Source organism: Squalius cephalus (assembly GCF_949319135.1).
Source record: "Squalius cephalus genome assembly, chromosome: 9".
Taxonomy (NCBI): Eukaryota; Metazoa; Chordata; class Actinopteri; order Cypriniformes; family Leuciscidae; genus Squalius; species Squalius cephalus.
In genome coordinates, this window is record NC_137130.1 from 6,640,716 (window position 1) to 6,662,604 (window position 21,889).

The 21,889-nt window shown below is 39.5% G+C and overlaps 1 protein-coding gene across 4 annotated transcripts in view; it reads left to right on the forward strand.

Moving 5' to 3' along the window:
- The window catches only part of hdac4 (histone deacetylase 4), a 210,924-nt gene that overhangs the window by 84,173 nt on the left and 104,862 nt on the right, over positions 1-21,889 (forward strand). Inside the window, exon 1 of one of the 4 annotated variants that reach the window (XM_079880505.1) lies at positions 21,450-21,699. The exons of 2 other annotated variants lie outside the window; for them this stretch is intronic. In XM_079880505.1, coding sequence (XP_079736631.1) covers positions 21,696-21,699 — 4 coding nt within the window. In that variant the 5' untranslated portion in view covers positions 21,450-21,695. Of the gene's footprint in view, positions 1-21,449; positions 21,700-21,889 lie in introns of those variants that run through there. One more of the 4 variants, XM_079880506.1, reaches the window with a different exon arrangement.

Here is a 21,889-nt window from a genome sequence, read left to right on the forward strand (position 1 = left end):
CTGAATGACAGAAAGGGAGACGGGGCAGGAATGAGAAAAAAGAAGGAAATGAAGCAGGCAATGAGGAAGGAAATAATAAAGGTAAATAATGTAAGAAAGGAAGGAGGGGGAGAAGATAGCAGATTGTTTAACATATTTTCTGTTCATGTCTGAGACTGAAGTGGACTTGAAGGACTTTAGTTTTGTCTTTAACCTGTTTAAGGGGTGCAGGTTTAGACCCTGTCTAGGCTGGTTCAGCTGGCTTTAGTCTTGTGTAGGACTGGTTTAAGACGGGAACTGAGGAGCAGGAAACAGATGGTGCTGAAAGTCTCGCCTGGAGACCTGCTCACTGCCAACGGCGCCTTTCCACTCTTTCACTCTCCCTCTCTATCTGTCTCTCTTCCCCTGTTCCCCTCCATGCTGAATTAGTATTGATTGTAAACATGCTCTCTGAGCAGGGACCAATGGTACTTTATACCGTATGTTTAATGAGTCCGCGTGGACAAGGCGTGCTTGCTGTTTTTGGATCATAACATTCCCAGCCAGCACTGGTGTTTTTGGCCGAAATGGACTGTAGTTACTGTACGATGCCTTCATTTGTCCGATGTTTGTGTCGGAGCTGCAAATACGCAATAATAAACCACCATATGCAGCTTCATGCATTATTCAACATGTGTGAGACATGTAAGCATTAGATATTAGGCGGTCTGCACTGTTCCTTTTGAAAAAACAAAAAAAACAAAAACACACTGTTAAACATGGAGAGGAAGCTATTTATACAAAATACCAGGCATTGCTACTCGTTCTCATTAGCATAATGCAAAAAAAATCTAAACTTTTGTAAAAAAGTCATTTAAATTTACTTCACAGTGTTCATTTTCATTACTGTATTGAAAAAATAGTGTTATTTATTGTGTGTATATGTGTGTGTTTGCAATAATATTACAAAAATCAATAAATATATGTAGGTACATATAATAGTATATAAATACTTTTTTTTTTTTTTACATATTTAGCATTTATTCATATATATTTTATTTATATTTTTATAATACAGTAATACATTGTTATCATAAGTCTAATATAGCACTGGAACATAGCACTCACATTTAATTGTTTAAATTTAAGTTAATTTAGTTATATATAAATGTTTATATAAATGTATATAATGTATATATAAATACATATATATAAATGTTTTCTTTTTAGATAATGTTTTTTCTTTTTTTAGTAACACCAACAGCTATAATTAAAATAACTTGTTTTAGTTAACGATAACAACCCTGTATTGAACTACTTTTGTGTTGTTTTCTATAATGCTTTTGCATCCCATTCATTGTAATTGCATTGAAAAACCAATCAATACATGCAATTTTCTACCTTTTTGTTCCACAGAAGACAAAAAAATCATATTAAAGAATGCCAAAATGCTCATATTTGAATCTCTTAAAATTTTCAGAGAGGAAAATGCATCAGGAAAAGAGTCCTGTTTGCATGCCAAACTGGTTGAATGTCTGAGTATCCTGAGTGTCTGTCTGTCTTATGTCTTATTTATGTTGTAGACGGCCTTTGCGCGGCCCTGGCGTGCGAGTTCATTCAAGCATGTTTGTCTGCATCTGTGTGTCTGCTGAGAGCTTGAGTCATCTCAGTGTGTTATTCTTACAGTTTTTGTCTGTTAAAGCCTCTTAGACACACATGACACACACACACACACACACACACACACATTCTGGTCAAGTAAAGCTATGACCTTTTCATGCATTCACACATAATTCGCTCACTCATACACACTCTTCCTCAGAGGAGGCTTGTGAAAGCGTACTGGCTCTCGCAAACGTGCTGGGCAGATCTCCTGCTACGAGGGCGGAAAATGAATTGAAAATGAAGATGAGCTGTTGGCGACTTGTTAAACGCCCACACCTCTGAGCTCCAAACCGGCCTTCTCCAAAAAAAACATGCAAATGCATCTGCTCTTTATAGCGATTTCATCCGATGCATTTTTGGAGAGGCTTTTTGCAGCTTTATTGGATAGACTCAGTGGAACGGGGAGTCAAATTCAAACTTGCATCTCTAGCGTGAGAACCGAGGCCATCCACCTTGCTTGTGCATACGTTTAAAAAAAAATTGGGCTATCTGTTTGTGGTTAGCCAATGGAAGCATGAATGAATGATGCATTTATGTAGCACTTTACTATGAACTATCCAAAGCGTTTTACAATCATATATTTCCTCAACCACCACCAGTGTGCAGCATCCACTTGGATGATGCAACGGCAGCTACAGAACAACGGCGCTCGCCACGCACACAAGTGTGTTAAGCACATTTTACCATGTTTAAAGTTGGCATGAAGCAGAAGTTGCGATAGTCCTTTCTTTCCTATTGTGATGTATATCTGAGTGAAACAACTCTTTGAACTATAAAAAAATGTTAGCCTGGGCTTGATTTTGTCCATTGGGAATTGATTGGATTTGCTATTGGTTGATCTCATGTGAGTGACAGGTTGTCCCGCCCTCACGCCAGTAAACACGTCATCAGAGAAGAGGTATCGCTACAAGAGTTAATTTGATTAAAGATTATATGACACATCATGATTTAAAAAAAAATTATGAGCACAGGTAAATCATTTATTTAAGAGCAAGAATTGCCTATTTTGATTTCATGGTAACTTTAGATTAGAGATGGGTGGGCCTAGAGAGGATTGTGTATTAATAATATACGTTTTGGTCTGTTCCTCACAAGTCTATCATGGGAGAGTTATATAGTTTTATAATTTTTGTTTATACGTCTTAGTTAATTTAGTTTATTTTAGTACATCAAATAAAACTGAACTAAAACAAGAAATGAAGCCTTGGCAGCTTGTTTTTTTTAATAAAAATTTCTATATACGTTTTTTAATATTTTTATTTAAATATTAAAGAAATATTTACATTTATTTTGCAAGTAATACAGTTTTAATAGGATTGATCTTTATAATTTTATTCATCTAATTTAAATAATTCATGAAAATAATGTAATATTAAGGGTTATTTAAGATATTCATTTTATTGTTTAATCTAACATTTTATGTCTATCACATGTGTATCATAAAAAGTGAACTGCCATTATGTATCATTATTAATAGCAACTTTGGTCTAGTTTTTTCATAAAGATGATGTTTGTGTGTGATTGCTGGTCGTCTGAAGAAGAGGAGGCTTTGAGAACATGATTCACACAGGAGATGATGAACTTTATGAAGACAGATTTGTTTGCATATTAAGTAGCCTGACTGAGCGAGCTTTTCATTCAGAGGGTGGCAGTAAGAAGTGTGTGTAATGTAGTATGCATCTGAGGCTCCTACTCCACAAATGTCTTCTAAAGATGGTCGTGTATCTGAGCAATATTTTCAATTTTCACAATAACTTTGATTTTAAAGCACTTGTTATTGGGCAATTACATTTCTTAAAGACAACATAATTCATTCGTTTTGTGATCCTTCGCTTTCTTGAGAGATATTTTTATCTCTAATATAAACTTCAATAACGGCATTAGTTTTTAAATTCATTTTCATGAATCATTTTGAAATATTTCATTGATTTTATTCAAAACACTTAATTTACTGAAAACATGCCCTGACTATTTTAAAATGGATTTTTACTGTATTTTACTTCTTGCACTAAACATTTTGAATCTATTTGGCAAAAGGGGTTGTTAGCTCAAACTGATGGTTCCTCTAATTCCCCCCTTTAATCCACACCTATCAATAGATATATTAAATATCATCAGAAAGCTGGAAAATATAGAGAGAATATTGCATCCAGTGATGTGTGTTATGTGGTGGTGGTGGTGGTGTTGTTGTGTGTGTGTGTTTGGGGTTCAGGCCCTACAGCGATAAGCTTGGATAGTCCAACCGGTGCTCCCAGAGTCCTGTTTTATCACAGCGCTGCCTCTTTATTTAGAGCACTGAATTATAGATGAGCTCTTAAGTGGAAGAGAGAGACACAAACAGCACTACAGATAAGAACAGAGAACAGGGACAGAGCTTGGCTCTTGAATGGGCGTGACCCGTATGCTAATGCTTGAAATGCCCTACCCTGATTTTCCCCTACCTTTTTATTTTGTTCCATCTCTTTTTTTCATTCAAAAAACAAAACAATACTATATGTGTGTGTGTGTGTATATATATATATATATATGTAGTTGTAGATGATGAAATTTGACACATTTTGCAGCACTAATGTAATCTGCACACTGAAATGGTGGCATGTTTTTAAGAGTTATGGAGCTTTAACAGTCACCTTGTCTCCACTATAAGGACACTTTCTTTGTGTGGCTGAAAGATTCTTTTGGCTTACAGTGCATTTCTCTTTCACTTTCTCTCACTGTCCTTCCCTGTCCGCTTCTCCCTGAAGAAAAGGGTCATTGCACTGCTCCACCTCTCTCTCTATCCCTCTCTTCTTTTTTCTCTCTCCAGGACTGGCTGAACTCCAGAGGGGATGGAGTCCAGCCAGGTCAGTAAAGCGGACTGATACGCACCGCTAAAGCCAAGAGGGCGGGATGGGTCGAGGGCGGAGCCTAACTGCTATCCCAACAGCCCTGCGCAATCCTACAACAATTCAGCACAAGTTTTAGTGCTTACTATGAAACCCATATTGCATAGCGATTTCTCACTCTGCTGATTCAACACCAAAAAATGCATTTGACCAAAACTTTTGCTGACACAAGTTTAGACTATTTATTATCGAAAGAGAGATCAATTGAGTCATGAAGTAGAGTTAGGTGGTATGTCGAAAGTCTTGGTCTTGGCTCCAAAATCATGGTGATTTTGTGTGTGTGTGTGTGTGTATATATAAATATAAATACCACTGTTTTGGACTAATTGTTTAAATGCATTCGCTTACTGGTTCATAGGATTGAAAACTCTCCTGGAGTTTAATGGCTTAAAATGATCTGATCACAAACAGAGAAGGGAAATCAGGTTAAAGGGTTAGTATAGAAATGTCCACCTACCAGGGTTACAGGTGCTTGCGCCATCGTAGATGCTCATTATGATAAACTCCCGACTCCTAAGATCATCTAACTATGTGACGCAAGTTACGATAATGGCACAATTTCGCGTGCCTTAGTAATTTATTTGCGTTAAATTATTTTAATGCATTAAGGATTTCAAATTAACATTTGCATTGATGCTGGCCGTCCTCATATATATAAGTTGTAATAGAAATTATTTCAGGTTTATTGGCAAAATTTACAGACTTTCAGCTGTTTGCAATGAACAAATCAAACAAGAGTAATTGAAATTGCTCAACACAACAAATGTTTCAAGTGGTTTCTGCTAATTTAACTGAAAATGCAACTTTTAATGACAGTCTCAAAATTATTCAACCCCCTGAATAGAATCCCTCACAACAGCACAAATCTGAAAAACAGATGTTGTATCAAGCACATCTGATGCAACTAATCAAGGGCTTAATTAGTTGCACCAGTTGTGTTTGAGCTAGAACACATTAAATACCTGAACTGGCTAATTCTTTGTTTAGGTTTGTTGAGTGTCATGTTTGACAAGTTCGCAAGTTCAGAGTTAAAGGAACAGTGGTTACACTACCTGGATGGGGCTGAAAAAGGAAGCTATCAACGGCTGGAACCAGATTTCTGAGAAGGCAGGTTCAGAAAAACCATTGAGTGACTGCAAAAGACCTGCAGCAAGACTTGGTGGCAACAGGCACTGAGGTTTCATTTTGCACAGTAAGGCGCGTACTAAAAGCATGCGTTTCCATGCCAGAACTCTAAGACGCACACCACTACAGACCCAAAAGCACAAAGAAAAGCTCCAATTTGCTCAAAATCATATAAATAAGCCACAGAAGTTTTGGGATTCTGTTCTGTGGAGCGATAAAACAAAACTGGTACTTTTCGGCCGTATGGATCAGCGGTATGTCTGGAGGAAGAATGAAGAATATGCTGAAATGAACACTCTGCCTACAGTTAAGCATGGTGGGGCTCGGTGATGCTCTGGGGCTGCTTTACATCCTCTGGCACTGGAAACCTGCAGTGTGTGGAAGGCAAGATGGATTTATTGAAGTAACAGGAAATCCAAGGAGAAAAGATCATGCTGTTAGTGAGGAAGATGAAGCTTGGGAGTCATTGGACCTTCCAACGGGACAATGATCCCAAGCATATACCTCAAATTCCACCAAGGTTTGGTTGCAGAAGAAGTCCTGGATGATTCTACAGTGGCCATCACAGTCACCTGACTTGAACCCCGTAGATAATCTCTGGTGGGATTCGAAGAAGGCTGTTGCAGCACACAAACCCAAGAACATTACTGAACTGGAGGCCAGAAGCTGGTGTCTGGTATACATCTTGTTTGCAGCAGGTCATAACAGCAAATGAGTGTTCTACTAAGTACTAAAGATGCTTGCCATGAAGGGGTTGAATAATTTTGAGACTGCAGAAGTCATTAAAAGTTGAATTTTCAGTTGAATTTGGGGAAACGTTTGTCATACCACCCAGTCCTAAATGAAGTCACTGTGAAAAGGTCTTCAACAGCCTTTTCACCAGAATATTTTTAAGCTCTGTAGGCTGTGAGAGGGAGATGGTTTTCAGAGGAAGTCACCCGTGTACAGTACATGAGTTTTTGGAGGGAGAATGCTGCCTGGTCCAGGTGCCAGCCCTCACAGATGGTCATCATGCCTCCTGCCTGGCCCTCTGAACGTGGCACCCGTGTCCAGGTCGGAGCTGCCAAGCAAAGCGGTCGGCAGGCAGTAGACGGCTATTCTGTCAGGACTGTTGCACTCTAGACAGATCTCATTCATACATATTCTTACATCTGGTGTTGATTCCTACACATTATCCTCAGTAGTTGTTTTTCAAGGTATTAGCAATCAATTTTACTGAGATTTTTTTTTACAGCAGTTGTTAATCAATTATTAGTTTCTAATTAAATAGTAAGAATAAACAATAAATGTCATGGGTGGCTAAATAATATATAAAAAAAAAACTCTATTCACAGATTAATTGATAATTTAATATGATATTTGGATAATATTAATAATAATTTAAATTGTAAAAAATAATAATTATTATTATTAATATTCATATTATGGTTTTGAACCATTAAGTTTTTTTGCATTATGACATTGTTTTCATGACAATTAAACAATTAAATCCATTTCAACAGTACTATCATATAAAATCTAATTTAATTAAACAATTTATTAATTTACAATTTATTTAATATTTTTAGTAATTGCTTTAGTAAAAAAATATTACATTTAAGTATTTACATTAATCATTTCTGATTAAATAATGATTATGATGCGTTACAGTAATGATGGGTGGTTGATGAATGGTTGATGGTTGTCATGAAAATAATACAACAATGCAAAAAAATCCAATTATATACATATACATTGGAATAAAACCAGGTTCTTAACATGTTGTGTGAGGTTTCACCAAGCTGTGAATTAAACAGTTTGTTCTGTAACTTAGTCACTTATCGCTCACTCTCTCTCTCTCTCTCTCTCTCTCTCTCTCTCTCTCTCTCTCTCTCTCTCTCTCTCTCTCTCTCTCTCTCTCCCTCTCCCTCTCCCTCTCCCTCTCCCTCTCCCTTTCTTTCTTTCTTTCTTTCTTTCTTTCTTTCTTTCTTTCTTTCTTTCTTTCTTTCTTTCTTTCTTTCTTTCTTTCTTTCTTTCTTTCTTTCTTTCTTTCTTTCTTTCTTTCTTTCTTTCTTTCTTTCTTTCTTTCTTTCTGTTGAAACTCAGCTGTCCAGATGTGTGTCGTGACTATGGTGGTGTCCGTTCTACATAAACACATCTATCAATCTCTGTATGTTCTGCTTCCACTGATGGATTGACAGCTTGGCCGAGTGTTTTGATTGATTGACGGATGTATCATTCCTCAGCAGTCCAAGTCTATGAGTCCAGCTGTCTGTCAAACTGGCCATAGTGGCTTGTTAGAAGGGCATTGCGTAATGCTCTAAATGTTGCCAGGACCGGAGCAGATCAATACAAACCTCCATCCACAACGCCACACACACAGGCCTTTCTAAGACCTACAGGAGAACAGTTGCCGCCCATGACTGTCTGGCTGAACTCGAAGCCGAATTGCAGTTGTGTAATGCTAGTGTCACCAAATGGAATTGTAGAATAAATGACTTTTCAAACAGGTTTTCCCGAACGTTACGTCCATTTTCAATTGTTTGGGCAAACAGATGCCAATCGTTGAGCCAGTGTGAAATGTTGAAAGCACCACAGTGTTTAGACTTTATTGGGAAACCAATCTACAGCTTACTTAAAGTTGTCTTTGCACATTATAGTCAACATAAAACAGCGTTCACAACCCATTTTACATCCGTGATGTGGTTAGTCAACGAGAAAGACTGTTTGGTTCTGGTCGGGCTCCTGTCGTGTGCTCTTCCACGATCACATGTCTGTAACAAGATGAGTGCAGGATATTAGATGGGCTAATAGCTGAGGAATAGGTCTTTTCCTGGAAGCAGTGAGGCCGTTATTGCAAAGACTCGGAGAGAGAAAACAATCCTGCTGTAAAGTTACCCGCAGATCCACAGACCATGTGCTTCCCCACAAGCATGTTTTCAAACAGCCGTTATTTCCTGATGGCTGCTGAGGTCCAGACTGACTTTTGATTTCCGGCTGAGTGGACGATACCAAACCTAATTTATTCGCCTCCGTCTTGTTCTTGAAGAGCAGAAACTACGCGCCATGCAAATGGATGGGATGCGTTTTAGTGCATAGTGAGTTTTGTATGGGTATTAGGGGGAGTGTCGTGTCTAGACTGTATGCCATTTAGCAGGATGGTTTTGCTGTTATTTGCAACTTGCTGAGAAAAAGAGCATTTGTCTGTTGAAGCAAATGAGCCTGTAATACTTCTGCATGGTTGCAATTCAGAGTTTAGTTATTTGAAGATGAGCCCAGTCTATGAATATTCAAAAGATAATTGTGAAAACCTTAAAGTGGAGTTTTCTACAATAACGATAGACAAAATAGTTTTGGTTCTTGGAAATATCTGTGTATATATGCATCTGTATGTATATTTTTCAAGCTTTTTCGCAAGCTTTAGTGATTCTATTTGGTGCCATTAAGATCTGTAGAACAAAGCTGTTCTCGGATGTGGTCCTTATCTCACAAATTAATCAGCATATTTCCGCGCAAGGCTTCTGACAGCTTTCCATACTGAAAATGAATGGGCATTTGGAGGAACTCCAGCTTGAAATGCCATCCATTCATTAAACTCTGATTCAAGAATCCAGAGCTAAATGAGCTTTTTTCTGAAGTGTTTCACAAAGTCCCTGCCTCTTGCGTGTTTGTTTATTCAATATTTTGGCTCATTTGATTGTTTTCAGCTACCGATAAGAGCGTAACACAGATCCCTTCAACATGCTATCTACTAATTCACAGCACAGGGTTAGTAAAAGGCTGTTGCATGATCCTGAGCATTGACCTCACCATTCACCTCTCTTTGATTTGCATGGCACCACGGTCATCATTTGCTGTCATTTGCCATATGAGAGCCTTATTTTTCTGCTTTTAAAAGCCTTCACGCATCTGTGTACTTACTGTCTGCATTATTCATGCTCATCTCAGCACTACACGTGCATGTGTGCAGTACATTGGTCTGCTTCACCCGCAACATTTCTGAGAGAGAGAGAGAGAGAGGATCTAAGCGCCTCTGAAGCCTCTGGTCAAAACCAGCGAGGTTACGCAGCCCGGCCAGGCCAGGGTCCGCAGGGGCCTGGAGCTCTTGAGTGAAGACACCGCGAGGCTAATGGACCAGCACACACACTCCCTCAGCTTCAAGAGCTACAGAGAGTGTGATGAGCCTGAGGGACTGAGTAAATATGAATGAGGTCTTTCCTCCCACGTGCTCCTCGCTGCAGAAGCCATTGATGTTGTTTTGACATCCGAGTGTGAGAGAACAAAAGGAGCAGAGCCTGAGCAGACTGAACAGGGCTGGGCTCTTCCAGTGAGCTTGACCAACACGTGTCTTATCCAGGTGTGATTTGAGAAAGCAGAACTTGACTGTGAGTACGGCTCGGGGCGTTGGGTCAGAAAATAATGGGGGTAAAAAATGCCACTGAAATGCAAAATGTGTATGCTAATATCAAATGTTAAAATTCTGTTTTTTCTAGGTCAAGCAAACTTTTCGAATGATTCAGAATTTATTTGAATAAATTGGTTATTTTACCTCAGATAATGACAAAAGTGTGTTCTTGTATTAGATTTGCACAAAAAAAAAATCTATTTTTTTTTGTCATTGAACTATTTCTAATCCTTGTTTTTAATATGAGAAAGACACACTTCACCTTTAATGAAAGTGAAGTGAATAAAGCTGATGGAATATCTAATGCTCTTCTTAAAATTCTATTTTAGGCCAAGTTAATCATTTAAATGATTCAGAATTTATTTGAACAAATTGATTAAATTGAAACATTTTTGTCAAAGAATAACAAACAGTGTGTTTTTGTATGTTTAAAATAAGTGTTCCTTCAAAAACAACTCAATGAAAACGTTAAATACAGCGAAATACAAAGTCTGTCATGAATCTCTAGATTGCGTAGACTGATAGGTCTGTCAAACTCGATCTGCTTGCAATCAGATTAGGGCACAGCTGATTGGTTCTTGCCGTATCAGAGCCAAAGCGAGCTTTCAGAAACCCTCCATCTTCCCCAGCTCCACCTGTGTAGATCTGCTATAGGTAATTCATGTTTGCAATTTTGTACAGCAACAGCATGTCTTTCTGGCATATCTAAACCACCAAGACCAAAAATATCACAAAAAATAAATAAATAAATGATCACCAAGGCTCCAAAAATGCATAAAATGTTTTAGTGGACACAGATCACATTTCGAGCACGCACGCTCTTTGTTAGAAGAGCCATTACAATGCCAAACACTTTTCACAGAGTTTTCGTCATGACAGAAGTTAATTCCTGACGTTCCTCAGGGCTATTGTGAAAAATGTTTGGGTCTTTTGACGTCCCAGTCACTTGTCCAGCCTGGCCAGTTTGCACGTACATAGAGCTGCTGTTGATGAACAGATGACAGCCAGATGAGCAGAGGTGCAAAAAAGTGAAGGGGCGCAATCTTAAGTTGAAAAACAGGTCAACACAACTGCATGTCACAGAATGCACATTGTGGCACATTAAAAATAATTTGAAATACTTATATCGTAAAACCTAATGCTTATTTAAATATTTTAAATAAAATGTATTTGTTGTAAATTCATCTTGTGAAGAAATCTAAAAATATACCAGTCATAAAAGTATAGCATAAGCATAAGAATATTTTGTCTCATTGTCCAAAATCCTGCTCAACATATACTACCGTTCAAAAGTCTCTTCTGCTCATCAAGGCTGCATTCATTTTATAAAGTACAGTAAAAACAGTGATATTGTGAAATATTAATACGGTTTAAAATGTAATTTATTCCTTTGATGTAAAGCTGAATTCAGTGGTATATGATTTTTTTTGTAATATTATAATTGAGTAAAAAAAAGAGTATTTATTCATTTCCTAAACAAAAAGAAAATCGTTCTTACCTCAAACGTTTGAACAATAGGTTGCTGTAAATATATTAAAGGTGCCCTAGAATGTGAAATTGAATTTATCTTGGCATAGTTAAATAACAAGAGTTCAGTACATGGACATGACATACAGTGAGTCTCAAACACCACAGTTTTCTCTTTCTTATTTAAATCTCGTTTTTGAAAAACACCCCTGAAAAACAGGCGAATCTCCACATAACACCGACTGTGACGCAACAGTTGGGATCATTAATATGTACGCCTCCAAAAATTTGCATATGCCAGCCCATGCTCAATGCCAGGAGGAACTGCACAGCCGAATCATCAGAAGTTCTGCAGGTGAAGAAACCGTTTATATACGGTCTATGGAAGAAACAAGCAGGAGGAGGATCATAGGGAAAATGGCAGATCTATCTATAATCGGATACCGCTACAGTTTAATTCGAAGTTGTTAGTTTGCTCTGCCCATTTCACCACGGACTGTTTTTCTAACCTGGAACAATATCAAGCACCCAGGCTTCTCTCAGCGTCTCAAACGGACGAAGGGGGCAATTTCAACTAACGTTATATTCCCGCAAGCGGTAGTGATTTTATTAACGATAATTTACACTGCGTTATCCAGCGCGACATTGTTTTTTCCTCGAGAGACATCGTGGCTTGCAAACGAGCGAACGAAGCATGGCAGTTGCTCAGTGTTTGGATGTACAAATGAACACAAAAATATTTTTTTAGCTCCTTCATCCGAGCCTCTGGAGAACCAGTGGGTTATGTGAATTTCTGATGTGTAATTGTTCAAGTTCAGACAGACAATCTTTCTCTCAAAGTTGTTCAACACTGTTTATGCATCAGTAAATCGCGTTGCAGTGATAAGATCTTCATTCACGCGATCAACAGGCTGTTATCTGCTCAATGGTCTCATCACTGCAACCTTTTATGTGATGGGAATAGATCTAAATACTTAAAAAACTTCTCATGATTCGTTAATCCCGATAGCTGTAATAGTAAAAACGTATAAAAGCTGTAATAGTAAAAGTTTTCCAGATAGCTCTACATGTAATGCCAGATATTTCATATGCAAGCATGTCAGCCAATCACAGCAGAGGGCAACAACACTGAAGTCTCTCAGCAGACACGCCCCTTCAAACAGACTGTTCAAATCAAAGGATGAAATCAGGCTAGGAAATATGCCTTTTATTTCTAAATTATAACAAATTTTGATCTAAAAAACATACTAACATTATAAGGGCACTCCAGGAAACATTATAAAATAATAAAATAATCCATTCTAGGGCACCTTTAAAAGTATGTTAGTATAGACTTTGATTTTGTCTCTTCAGACAGTATTTCACTTTCCATCTGGACAGAAAAATGATTTAACTCTGAAAACTTGTTGAAAGTCAAAAATCCTAATGGAAATTGTACAGGATTCCTTTGGGATCATCTGTCATCATTTAGAACCAGTCCTAATTGAATAAAAAAGATATCACTGGATAAACTGAAATTCTTGCAGGATTTACAATCCCAGTGCACAATCCAATCAATTCAACAGGAGCACGTTACACGTCTGTTGAGAACTACTTTTTCCTTACAATAAAATTCGCATTAGAAATCTATAGGATTGACTCCAAATATAGATTTTATATATAACACCCCCCCCCCCCCAATTGTTTGTTTTTCAAGCATCGGTGTGAAGTTGTAAGCAGAATCATATGGAACTGTTTGGATTTCAAGTGTTTTGTGTTGAACCTGTTGGGAGTAGTTTGTGGTGTTTGTGGGATCATGTACCCCAGGTCCATGTCTCAGGATGTTGATCAGTGCTCTGTCTGTCACACTTGTGTGTTTGTGTGTGTTTGGCATGATCCAAGAGGAGAGTCAAGAGCATTCAAAGTAGCAATTAGCCACAATGAGCAAATAAACTGTATAACAAACTGTGCATGAAAAGCTGCAATTATCTTGTTTGTGGAAACCAAAGTAAAATTTGGAAGCATCCCATTCATGTGGTCTGCTCTCTGTGGACATTTATTTGTAGTAGATTCTCTCTCTCTCACTGTTTGTGTGCGTTTTGATGGACAGCCCGTCAAAAAGTCAAATTTTAGTATCATTGAAATAATATTCTAGGTTGTATTAATATTTTCTATTTTGTTTTCATTTTCATTTTAGTTAAAGTTTTAGTAATTTTGTATTCCCCCCTCATTTTTATTACTTTTTTAAAAAATATCTATATAGTTTTTATTCATTTTTATTTCAGTTTTAGTTATTTTAGCACATCAAGGAAGACTGACAAATGTGTCTGACATCTGGCTGAAATAAAATAAAAATATTTTATTTTAATTAACATTTACTTTATTTCAAGTAGAATAGTTTTTTTATGGTTTTATTTAACTGTGATAACTGGTTTGGACATACTTGAATTTATTTTCTACTATCTTAAAGGTTCTGTTAGCTTCATTCAATGGAATCACAATGGAATTTATCAGTGCATCTTCCATTAGTTGAACAAACAGTGGTTGGACAAATGATCCAAACTCATGTCAGAGGATAGTAACATAAAATGTAAAAAAAATAAATAAATAATAATAATAATTTTTGTTTACATTTTTCTTTCTACTTAATTCTATGCAATTTCTTATTTTTAATGTCTTACCGTTGTCCTAAAATGTTATAAATAATACTAATAAAGAATAGGTGTGTGTGTGTCTGTCCAGAGATACCTTTTCTCTTAGGCTTGTGATTTGTAAGATGATGTTTGCTGGCTTGATTTTGCTCATGTTTTATTTTACCCTATCAGCAATTCATTCTAGGTCTGCTCTGAATGGGCTCAAGTAAATGTCTCTGCCTTCAAGTCATTGCATCAATGTTTCTTTTCAAGTTAGAAGGGAGCACTATTAATGTTGGTGTATAAAACAGATGGAGACTGTGGCCTCACGTGTTTTATTCTAATGAAACGCTGTTATATCTATCTCAGTGCTCTGTGAGTTTGCAGCTGGACAGTTTCACACACACACCCGCACACACAGACACACACAGACACACACACACACCAAGGCAGGATTATAAATAGCGTAAATCAATAATAAATGACACAGTATTTCACATATTTGGAGTTGGGCTTCAGTGCCCTAAGGGGGAAGGATGAAAATATCATTCTTGCAGTCTCTCTCTCTCTCTCTCTCTCTCTCTCTCTCTCTCTCTCTCTCTCCCCCCCCCCCCCCCCCCCTCTATTTCAGGTCTGTCGATCCCCCCTGAGTACAGCGAGGCTTCTTGTTTATACTGTAGCATCCATCTTTTATTTATTTCCCTCATCTGTTTGGTTGGCTGCAGATTTCTCCATTCAGAGCTGATCATTAGAGGAGCTGCATTATTTACCATTCTGGCCCGCATCGCTGAAAGGAGGCGAGAAATGGGGAGAGAAAGGGTGTCCTATATCCATAAGCCCATTTTAGCACATTAAAGTGGCACAGAGGAGTAAGTGACAGTGTCTCCAATAGAGATCGACAGATGTTGTTTTGTTATGACTGATAAGGATTGTTTTAATGTTTGAGTGCTCAATAACCCATATGTATACATACTTCACTTTTGTTGAAATCTTATGGGCTAACGCCAGCTTGGAATAGCTGGCCAATTGTCGCGAAGTATGCAAATACTGACAGGCTCGCGGGCAGTATAAAATGCATGGGCGCGACAATTGTGTCAGAATCTCTTTCTTCACGCTGTCATCGTTGAAGTTGCACCTGAGGACTAGTTATCTTTTCTTCCTCGCATCCGATGGCTAACCTTTTCAGGATTTGTGCAGCCCCCATCGATCCGCCCCACACCTACGAGTACTGCGCCGCCTGCCTGGGCCTGGCCCACGCCGAGGCGGCCTTCTTGGACTCCACGTGTGTGCACTGCGCTGTCCACGAGCACGTGGTAAAGTCGTGGTCTGCACCACAATCGTTGCGCGTCCAAAGGGACGAGGCGGAAGCCCATGGCTCTGTGCGCATACCCCCTGTCAAGGAGACCGTTGGCGTGCATTTGTGCCCGTCCGTTCGTCTATGGGCGTGGATCTCAGCTTGTAGTCCAAGCCGTGCAAGTTCACGGCTCATCTGGCTGAAAAAAGAAAGGCTCCAATCACTCCCTCCGGCCTCCTTGGTGACGCCGTGGAGTCAGTTACAGAGCATTTCTCTGAGGCGCAGAAGCGCGAAGGCTTTGAGTCACGAATATTGCCCTGTCGCTCATTCCAGCCCTCGTCAAGGTCTCTCTCTTTGTCGGCACCTTCATCCCGCTTAAGATTGGCTGAGCACCCCACTGCGGCTCTCCGCCCTGAGCCGGACATTCGCCGTATGCAGTGGGCGGGACCGGGAATGTAGCGTCACTGACCATGGAAAGCACCGTCCTCGGCTGCCAAGCTTTCATCTTACGGACCATCCAAAAGGAGGAGAGTTCGTTGGAGGCCCTGCCCCCAAGCGCCGTGTTCTGCATCATGTCCCCCTCTGTTCCTGTAGGCGACATTTGCAATGTTTGTGCTGTTTGTGTGAGCTCCACAATAAGAGCACATATCCCTTCACACAAAGGGCAGTTTCCTCCTCATACACTCAACACTGTGTCACTCGCCCTGCCCCGAGCAGCGCAGAGTCGCAGTCCGTGCATATAGTGGCCTCCCGATGAAACGCGAGAGTGCACCACATCGCACGTACCCGATCGGCAGCCAGCCAGCCTGGCTGGGGCAGGGCTCCAGTCTACAAACTGGCAACAGCGGCCGTAGAACTAATGCGGCCACGGTGTTATTTTCTAGATGCGTGGACAGTTATTCCAGGCGTTTCACCTTGGCTACTGGGGATAATTCAACACAGGTATTCCCTTCAGTCCAGACGCAGACCACCCTGCATCAGGCGTGGGTCCGTCACTGAATTTGCCTCAAAACGGCCCATTCTGAGAATGGAAGTGCACAGTCGATATTTCATGGTGCCCAAGAGGGATGGAGGACTCCTTCTGATACTGGACCCGAGAACCATCAACCGAGCACTTCACTAGTGCACATTCAGGAGGAAAGACCCCCCTCAACGTGAGCTCACTCGTCGAGGTCTATCGCCTCTTCATGGGCCATGTAGGCGCGTCTTTAGGTTTGTATGTTTTACAACCGGCTGATCTTCACATAACAGTGCTTTCGGTGAGTGATTATCCTCGAGTCTTGAGTCTTGACTACGCGTTTGCGCAGTTGTTGCTGCTTTGGCTGCTGACGCTGTGCTATTGTTCATACTGATTTGTGTTTATGCCGTTATGTTTGCCTGTATCCTTCAGTGCAACTGGCTATTCTGATTTATCTGCGTATATTCACAGTTGTCGCCGATACGGCCGCTGACGCTGTGCTTATATACATACTGATATGTCTTTATGCTGTAATGTTGCCCTGTATCCTTCAGTGCAACTGGCTATTCTGATCTAACTGCGTATATTCACAGTTGTCGTCGATATGGCCGCTGACGTATCCATGGCCGGTGTAGCTTGGCCCCGTTTTGCCCGGGCTTATCTTCTCTAGTCTCACGGCGGGATATAATACAGTTCCCGCAGTGTAGATACACAATGTAGAATTACCGCTCTCGAAAGGGAACGTCTCTGGTTCCCTGAGAGGCGGGAACGAGACATTGCGTTAGCCGCCGTGTTCGCTGTTCAATCAGCTGTGCAGCGTTCAGTCGTGATTCTGACACAATTGTCGCATCCATGCATTTTATACTGCCCTCGAGCCTGCCCAATTGGCCAGATATTCCAAGCTGGCGTTAGCCCGTATAGATTTCAACAAAAGTGGAGAAGGGAGGAGTTCGGCAGCAAAGCTACGCAATGTCTCGTTCCTCTGCAAGATCTCTAAAGACTGTCAACGCTTCTTTTCAGAAACCCATTACTAGGTTTTGAGGCACTTGAATTATACATTGAAGTTGTTTACGTACAGAATAGGATATTTAAGGCACCTGTGCTTTAAGTGTTTTTTAACTCATACATTGTAGTGGAAGGCCAGCAAGATTTCCGGCCACCTCCACACATCCTGGTAAACTTTCTCTTCTTCCACTGCCTTTTAAGTGCTTTCTATTTCTGCCCTATTTATCACAGCAGATCTGTTGTTAAAACTAGTTTTATCCTGGGGCTTTCTGAGGCATCATGGGCTGTAAAACTGTCATGGAAAAGGCCTTCCCACTCACGAGTGCGTGATTCGGGGAGAGGACCTGCTTTGCATGAGCTCTGGCTCTCTTTTTGGCCGAGCTCCATGTGTATGAAGCCCAGGTGCTTTTTTCAATGGGCACTTTTGTTGTTGATCAAAGTACCTCGCTGACATCACTGCTAGAACTCTTGACTCTCACTCGTTTCCAACTGAGGTTTACAGATGGGCTATTTTAGTCCACTGCCGTGTGTTTACGTGCCTGTTATCTCTGGAATCAGTTTGTAGTGAAGATGTGTTGGCGTCATGGCCTTGAACGTGTTCTGATCATTCAGGTCAAACTAGATTTTTACATTATGTGAAGAAAAAGTGAGTTCTGATTGCCTTTTGCTAAACTCACCAGGGTGTTGTGGGATGTTCCAGGACGTTGCTTTGCTGTTGCTAAGGTGTTCTGAGTGTTTGTTAGTATGTTGCTATGCAGTTACTATAGGGTTCTAATTCAGATTGTGATTACTTTTCAACTTTTCAAAAAAACACTTAATATAAAAATATGAAGCTGTTTTTTGTTTTTGTTTTTTTTACATCGATAATAATAATAATAAATGTTTCTTGAGCACCAAATCAGCATATTTGAATGATTTCTGAAGGCTCATGTGACACTGAAGACTGGAGTAATGATGCTGAAAATTCAGCTTTGCATCACAGGAATAAATTACATTTAAAATATTTTCAAATAGAAAACAGTTATTTTAAATTGTGATAATATTTCACAGTATTACTGTTTTGACTGTATTTTTGATCCATAAATACAGCCATGGTGAGCATAAAAACCTCACATATATATAATTGAGCAAAAAAGCAAAAAATAAGCAAGTAACAACTTGCCATTCAGTAAAGTGAGTCAGATTAATTCAGAAAACTGTCCTGAGTGATTCACAAGCTTTTGATTGACTTAATAGAGCTTATCCATCCATCCATCATCATGTTGTGTTAGATGGATGGATAAGCTCTATTAAAATTAATGAATCCCTTTTTGAGAATCTTTTTTTATTAATATGCACTGGTTGGGCTGTATGTTTTTATTTCACTAAATAGTATCAGTTCTTAAGAATCATTCTTTCTGGAATCAAACTTCACTGATTGGTGTCTATGTTTTTGTTTAACTAAAGAATCAGTTCATATGAATATATATATATTTTTTAATTATTCGTATGAACTGATTCATTTTAGTTAAACGGAAACATAGAAAAAAAAAAATCAAATGAGACTGGTTGGGCTGTATGTTTTGTTTAAATAAAAAGAATCAGTTCATAAGAATTTTTTTTTTTTTGATCTGAAGCCCAAAGTATACTTCGGCCGTCCGCTTTCCGCAACGGTCACACTGTCCGTGTGATGTAATTTTCGTCATCAGGAGGGTCCTCGGAAACCATTTTTTGTGTTTTTGCACAGACGGTGCACATACAACAGTGTTGTGTGCACGCGGCAAACGCATCTTTCCATGCTCACTGCCAAAAGAGTTTACTTTGAAAGGGTCTTTGAGAAGGAGCGGAAGGTGGAAAATGAAGTACCCAAGCCTTAACGGCACAGGTTGGACTGTTGCTATTTCGAAAAAGAACATATTTTTTATATATTCCTAATTGCCTAACTCCAGAAGTAATATTAATCAACCATGTGATTTTTTTTCTTCAGCAAAAATAACTATTTAGTGATGCATTCATAAAATTATTCCTAGCGTTATGAAATATGACTTAAGCTATACTGCCAATCCCTAATTTATACTACACTGTCCCTTGTTCTAAAGTGCTCTGACTAATCCGAAGAAGAGGGAATGTTGATTACATTTGATCTCTTGTGATGTGGAAGATAATTATCTGATTGCGTGTTTGTTTATGTGAGAGTTGAGATTGTGTTCTCTCTTTATTTTTGGGCTGAGCTGAGTTTTAATGCTCCAGGCTCTTTGTAAAGGATCCAACAGCACTTCGTTTTGGGTGTTGGCCGTGTGGTATTGTTTGCTTGGCGTCTCTGTATGAAAGGGATCTGTAGGATAAATATTTCAGCGCTCTCTTTCTCTCCCTGTCTCTTGGTCTTTCTGTGCCCATATCTGTACACACTGCGTATTGATTAACATTGAGCCCAAGTAAATGTGCCATTGATTTTCTGCTTTGTTAAGCGCCAGGCTTTACCAACGTGGCCTGTCAAGGCAGGCTGTCCTGTGAAGATGGACCTCCTCTTCACTTCTCCCGAACCCTTTGGAAAAACACACAATCTTCCGAAAGATACCATGTTCATGGACGGGGCGTGTGTGGCGTCACATGATGGACTCTGCCGCTCAAAATCCCGACCACGCTCCATCCATCACGGCTTTAATGTTCTCATTTGTGATTTCTCTCAAGCACCTCGTTCTCCAGCTTTCTTATTACCTTCAATTATTCAAAGACGAAAGAGCTAATCATGCGTGTTGTTTTTTCTTCCCAACAATGGTGACCTAAGTCTTCCAGATTAATTAGGTGACAGACAAACTAGGCTGGGGAATGGGATATTAGTATTTTTAGAGTTATGGGATTTCCCTGAACAGTGTGCTGGAGATGATCAATAGCCGTACACAGGGTTCGAGCTCATGATCGTAAAGATATTCCTGAGTCAATCGATCAATCAATAAAACTCAAGAGGAACTGTAAATGAGCTCTGCATAAAGCCATCAGGGAATGGGAATGTTAAATGTGTAGTAAGATGAGATGTGTTCACGTGTTATTTTTTTCCCTATTCCTACTCAGCTCAAAAATTAAACTTGACACCGTGTGTTATTTCAAACCTCTGATATTACTTTAAGATGTTTAGAGATTTTTTTTCATTGGTCCTATAGACCTTATTCACAGCAGCGCCATCTTTGATTTTTAATGGTAATGAAAGCAAGGCTAGATGTGCATCTCTTCAGTGGGCTGTGCTGTTATTTAATGTGCTTTTGGATTGTTCTACTGACAAAACACTGCAAAAATTATATATTCACTGCAAAAATAAGAAACTTCAGTAGACATAAAACTCCAGACAACATGAGCTGTGGAAAATTATAAGTGATCTAGGAGCTTTATAAAAATCACACTCATTTTTTTTTTTTTTTTTATTTACTCCTCATTTTTTTACTGTCTTTAAATGGCAAATGCTTATTGAAGAACTACACTAGAAACATATTTATTAGGACTGTCAATAGATTTAAAAATGTAATCGCGATTAATCGCACAAAGGGGTTATAAAGCTTGGAAGAGCCAGGACATGTTTTAATATAACTGATTGTATTCGTCTGAAAGAAAGTCATATACACCTAGGATGGCTTGAGGGTGAGTAAATCATTTTTGGGTGAACTATCCCTTTAAGCTATATTTTAAAAACTCAAACTTATATTTGACTTTTTTCAACATTTTCACTTATCATACCATTATTTCTGATTATTTCACTTACTGTACTTTATCCACAGTGCTTTATGGATTGAATGGTTCATATTAAACTCTTCCAGATGTTCAAACACCTTTTTCCTTTGAACCAAACGATTGTTGTTATTTACCTAAGAGCTTGCTGGTTTGGTTTCGAGCTCTTAATTGCAGAATTGTTGGGAGAAAATTAATGAGGAAAAATTCTTGCCAAACTAAAGCCACTGAAAAAGTGGGTGGTCACTGTTACGCTCTATGTAAACTTCAGAGTAGTGTGCTAATGACAGGGATAGAGCGAGAGAGAGAGAGAGTCTTGGAGCTTCTGTGAATCTGCCCCGTGTTCCAGGAAACTACAGCAGTGCACATAAACACTCAGCATGCCTGCAACGGCTCTGTGATGTCACCAGCTGAGAGGAAGGGCGGGCGGGCGAGAGAGAGAGAGAGAGAGAGAGAGAGGGGAGGGGCAAGGGTGACGGAGTGAGATACAGACACAGCCGGAGGGAAGAGAGTCAGTGAGAGTGAGACGGGGAATGTGAAAGACCGAGAGAGAGCCACACTCAGCTCTGTTAGAGGCATCGAGCGCATCGTAACCCCTCCGGCTCACTGTCTGCCGTCTCCCTGCTCTGGACTTGAGGGGCTGATGGGTAAGTGCCATTTCTGTACAGGGTGTTCTGAGTGAGGGAGGTTGAGTGGGCGGACGGGTGTGTGAAGACTATGGCTTTATTGCATGGTGCTGAGATACGCTAACACTCTTGTGTGGGTGTGTGTACACGCACGCTGCATCCTTGAACGCTCTCTGTTGAGTGGTGAGAGTGATGAGAGCTTTTCAATGCA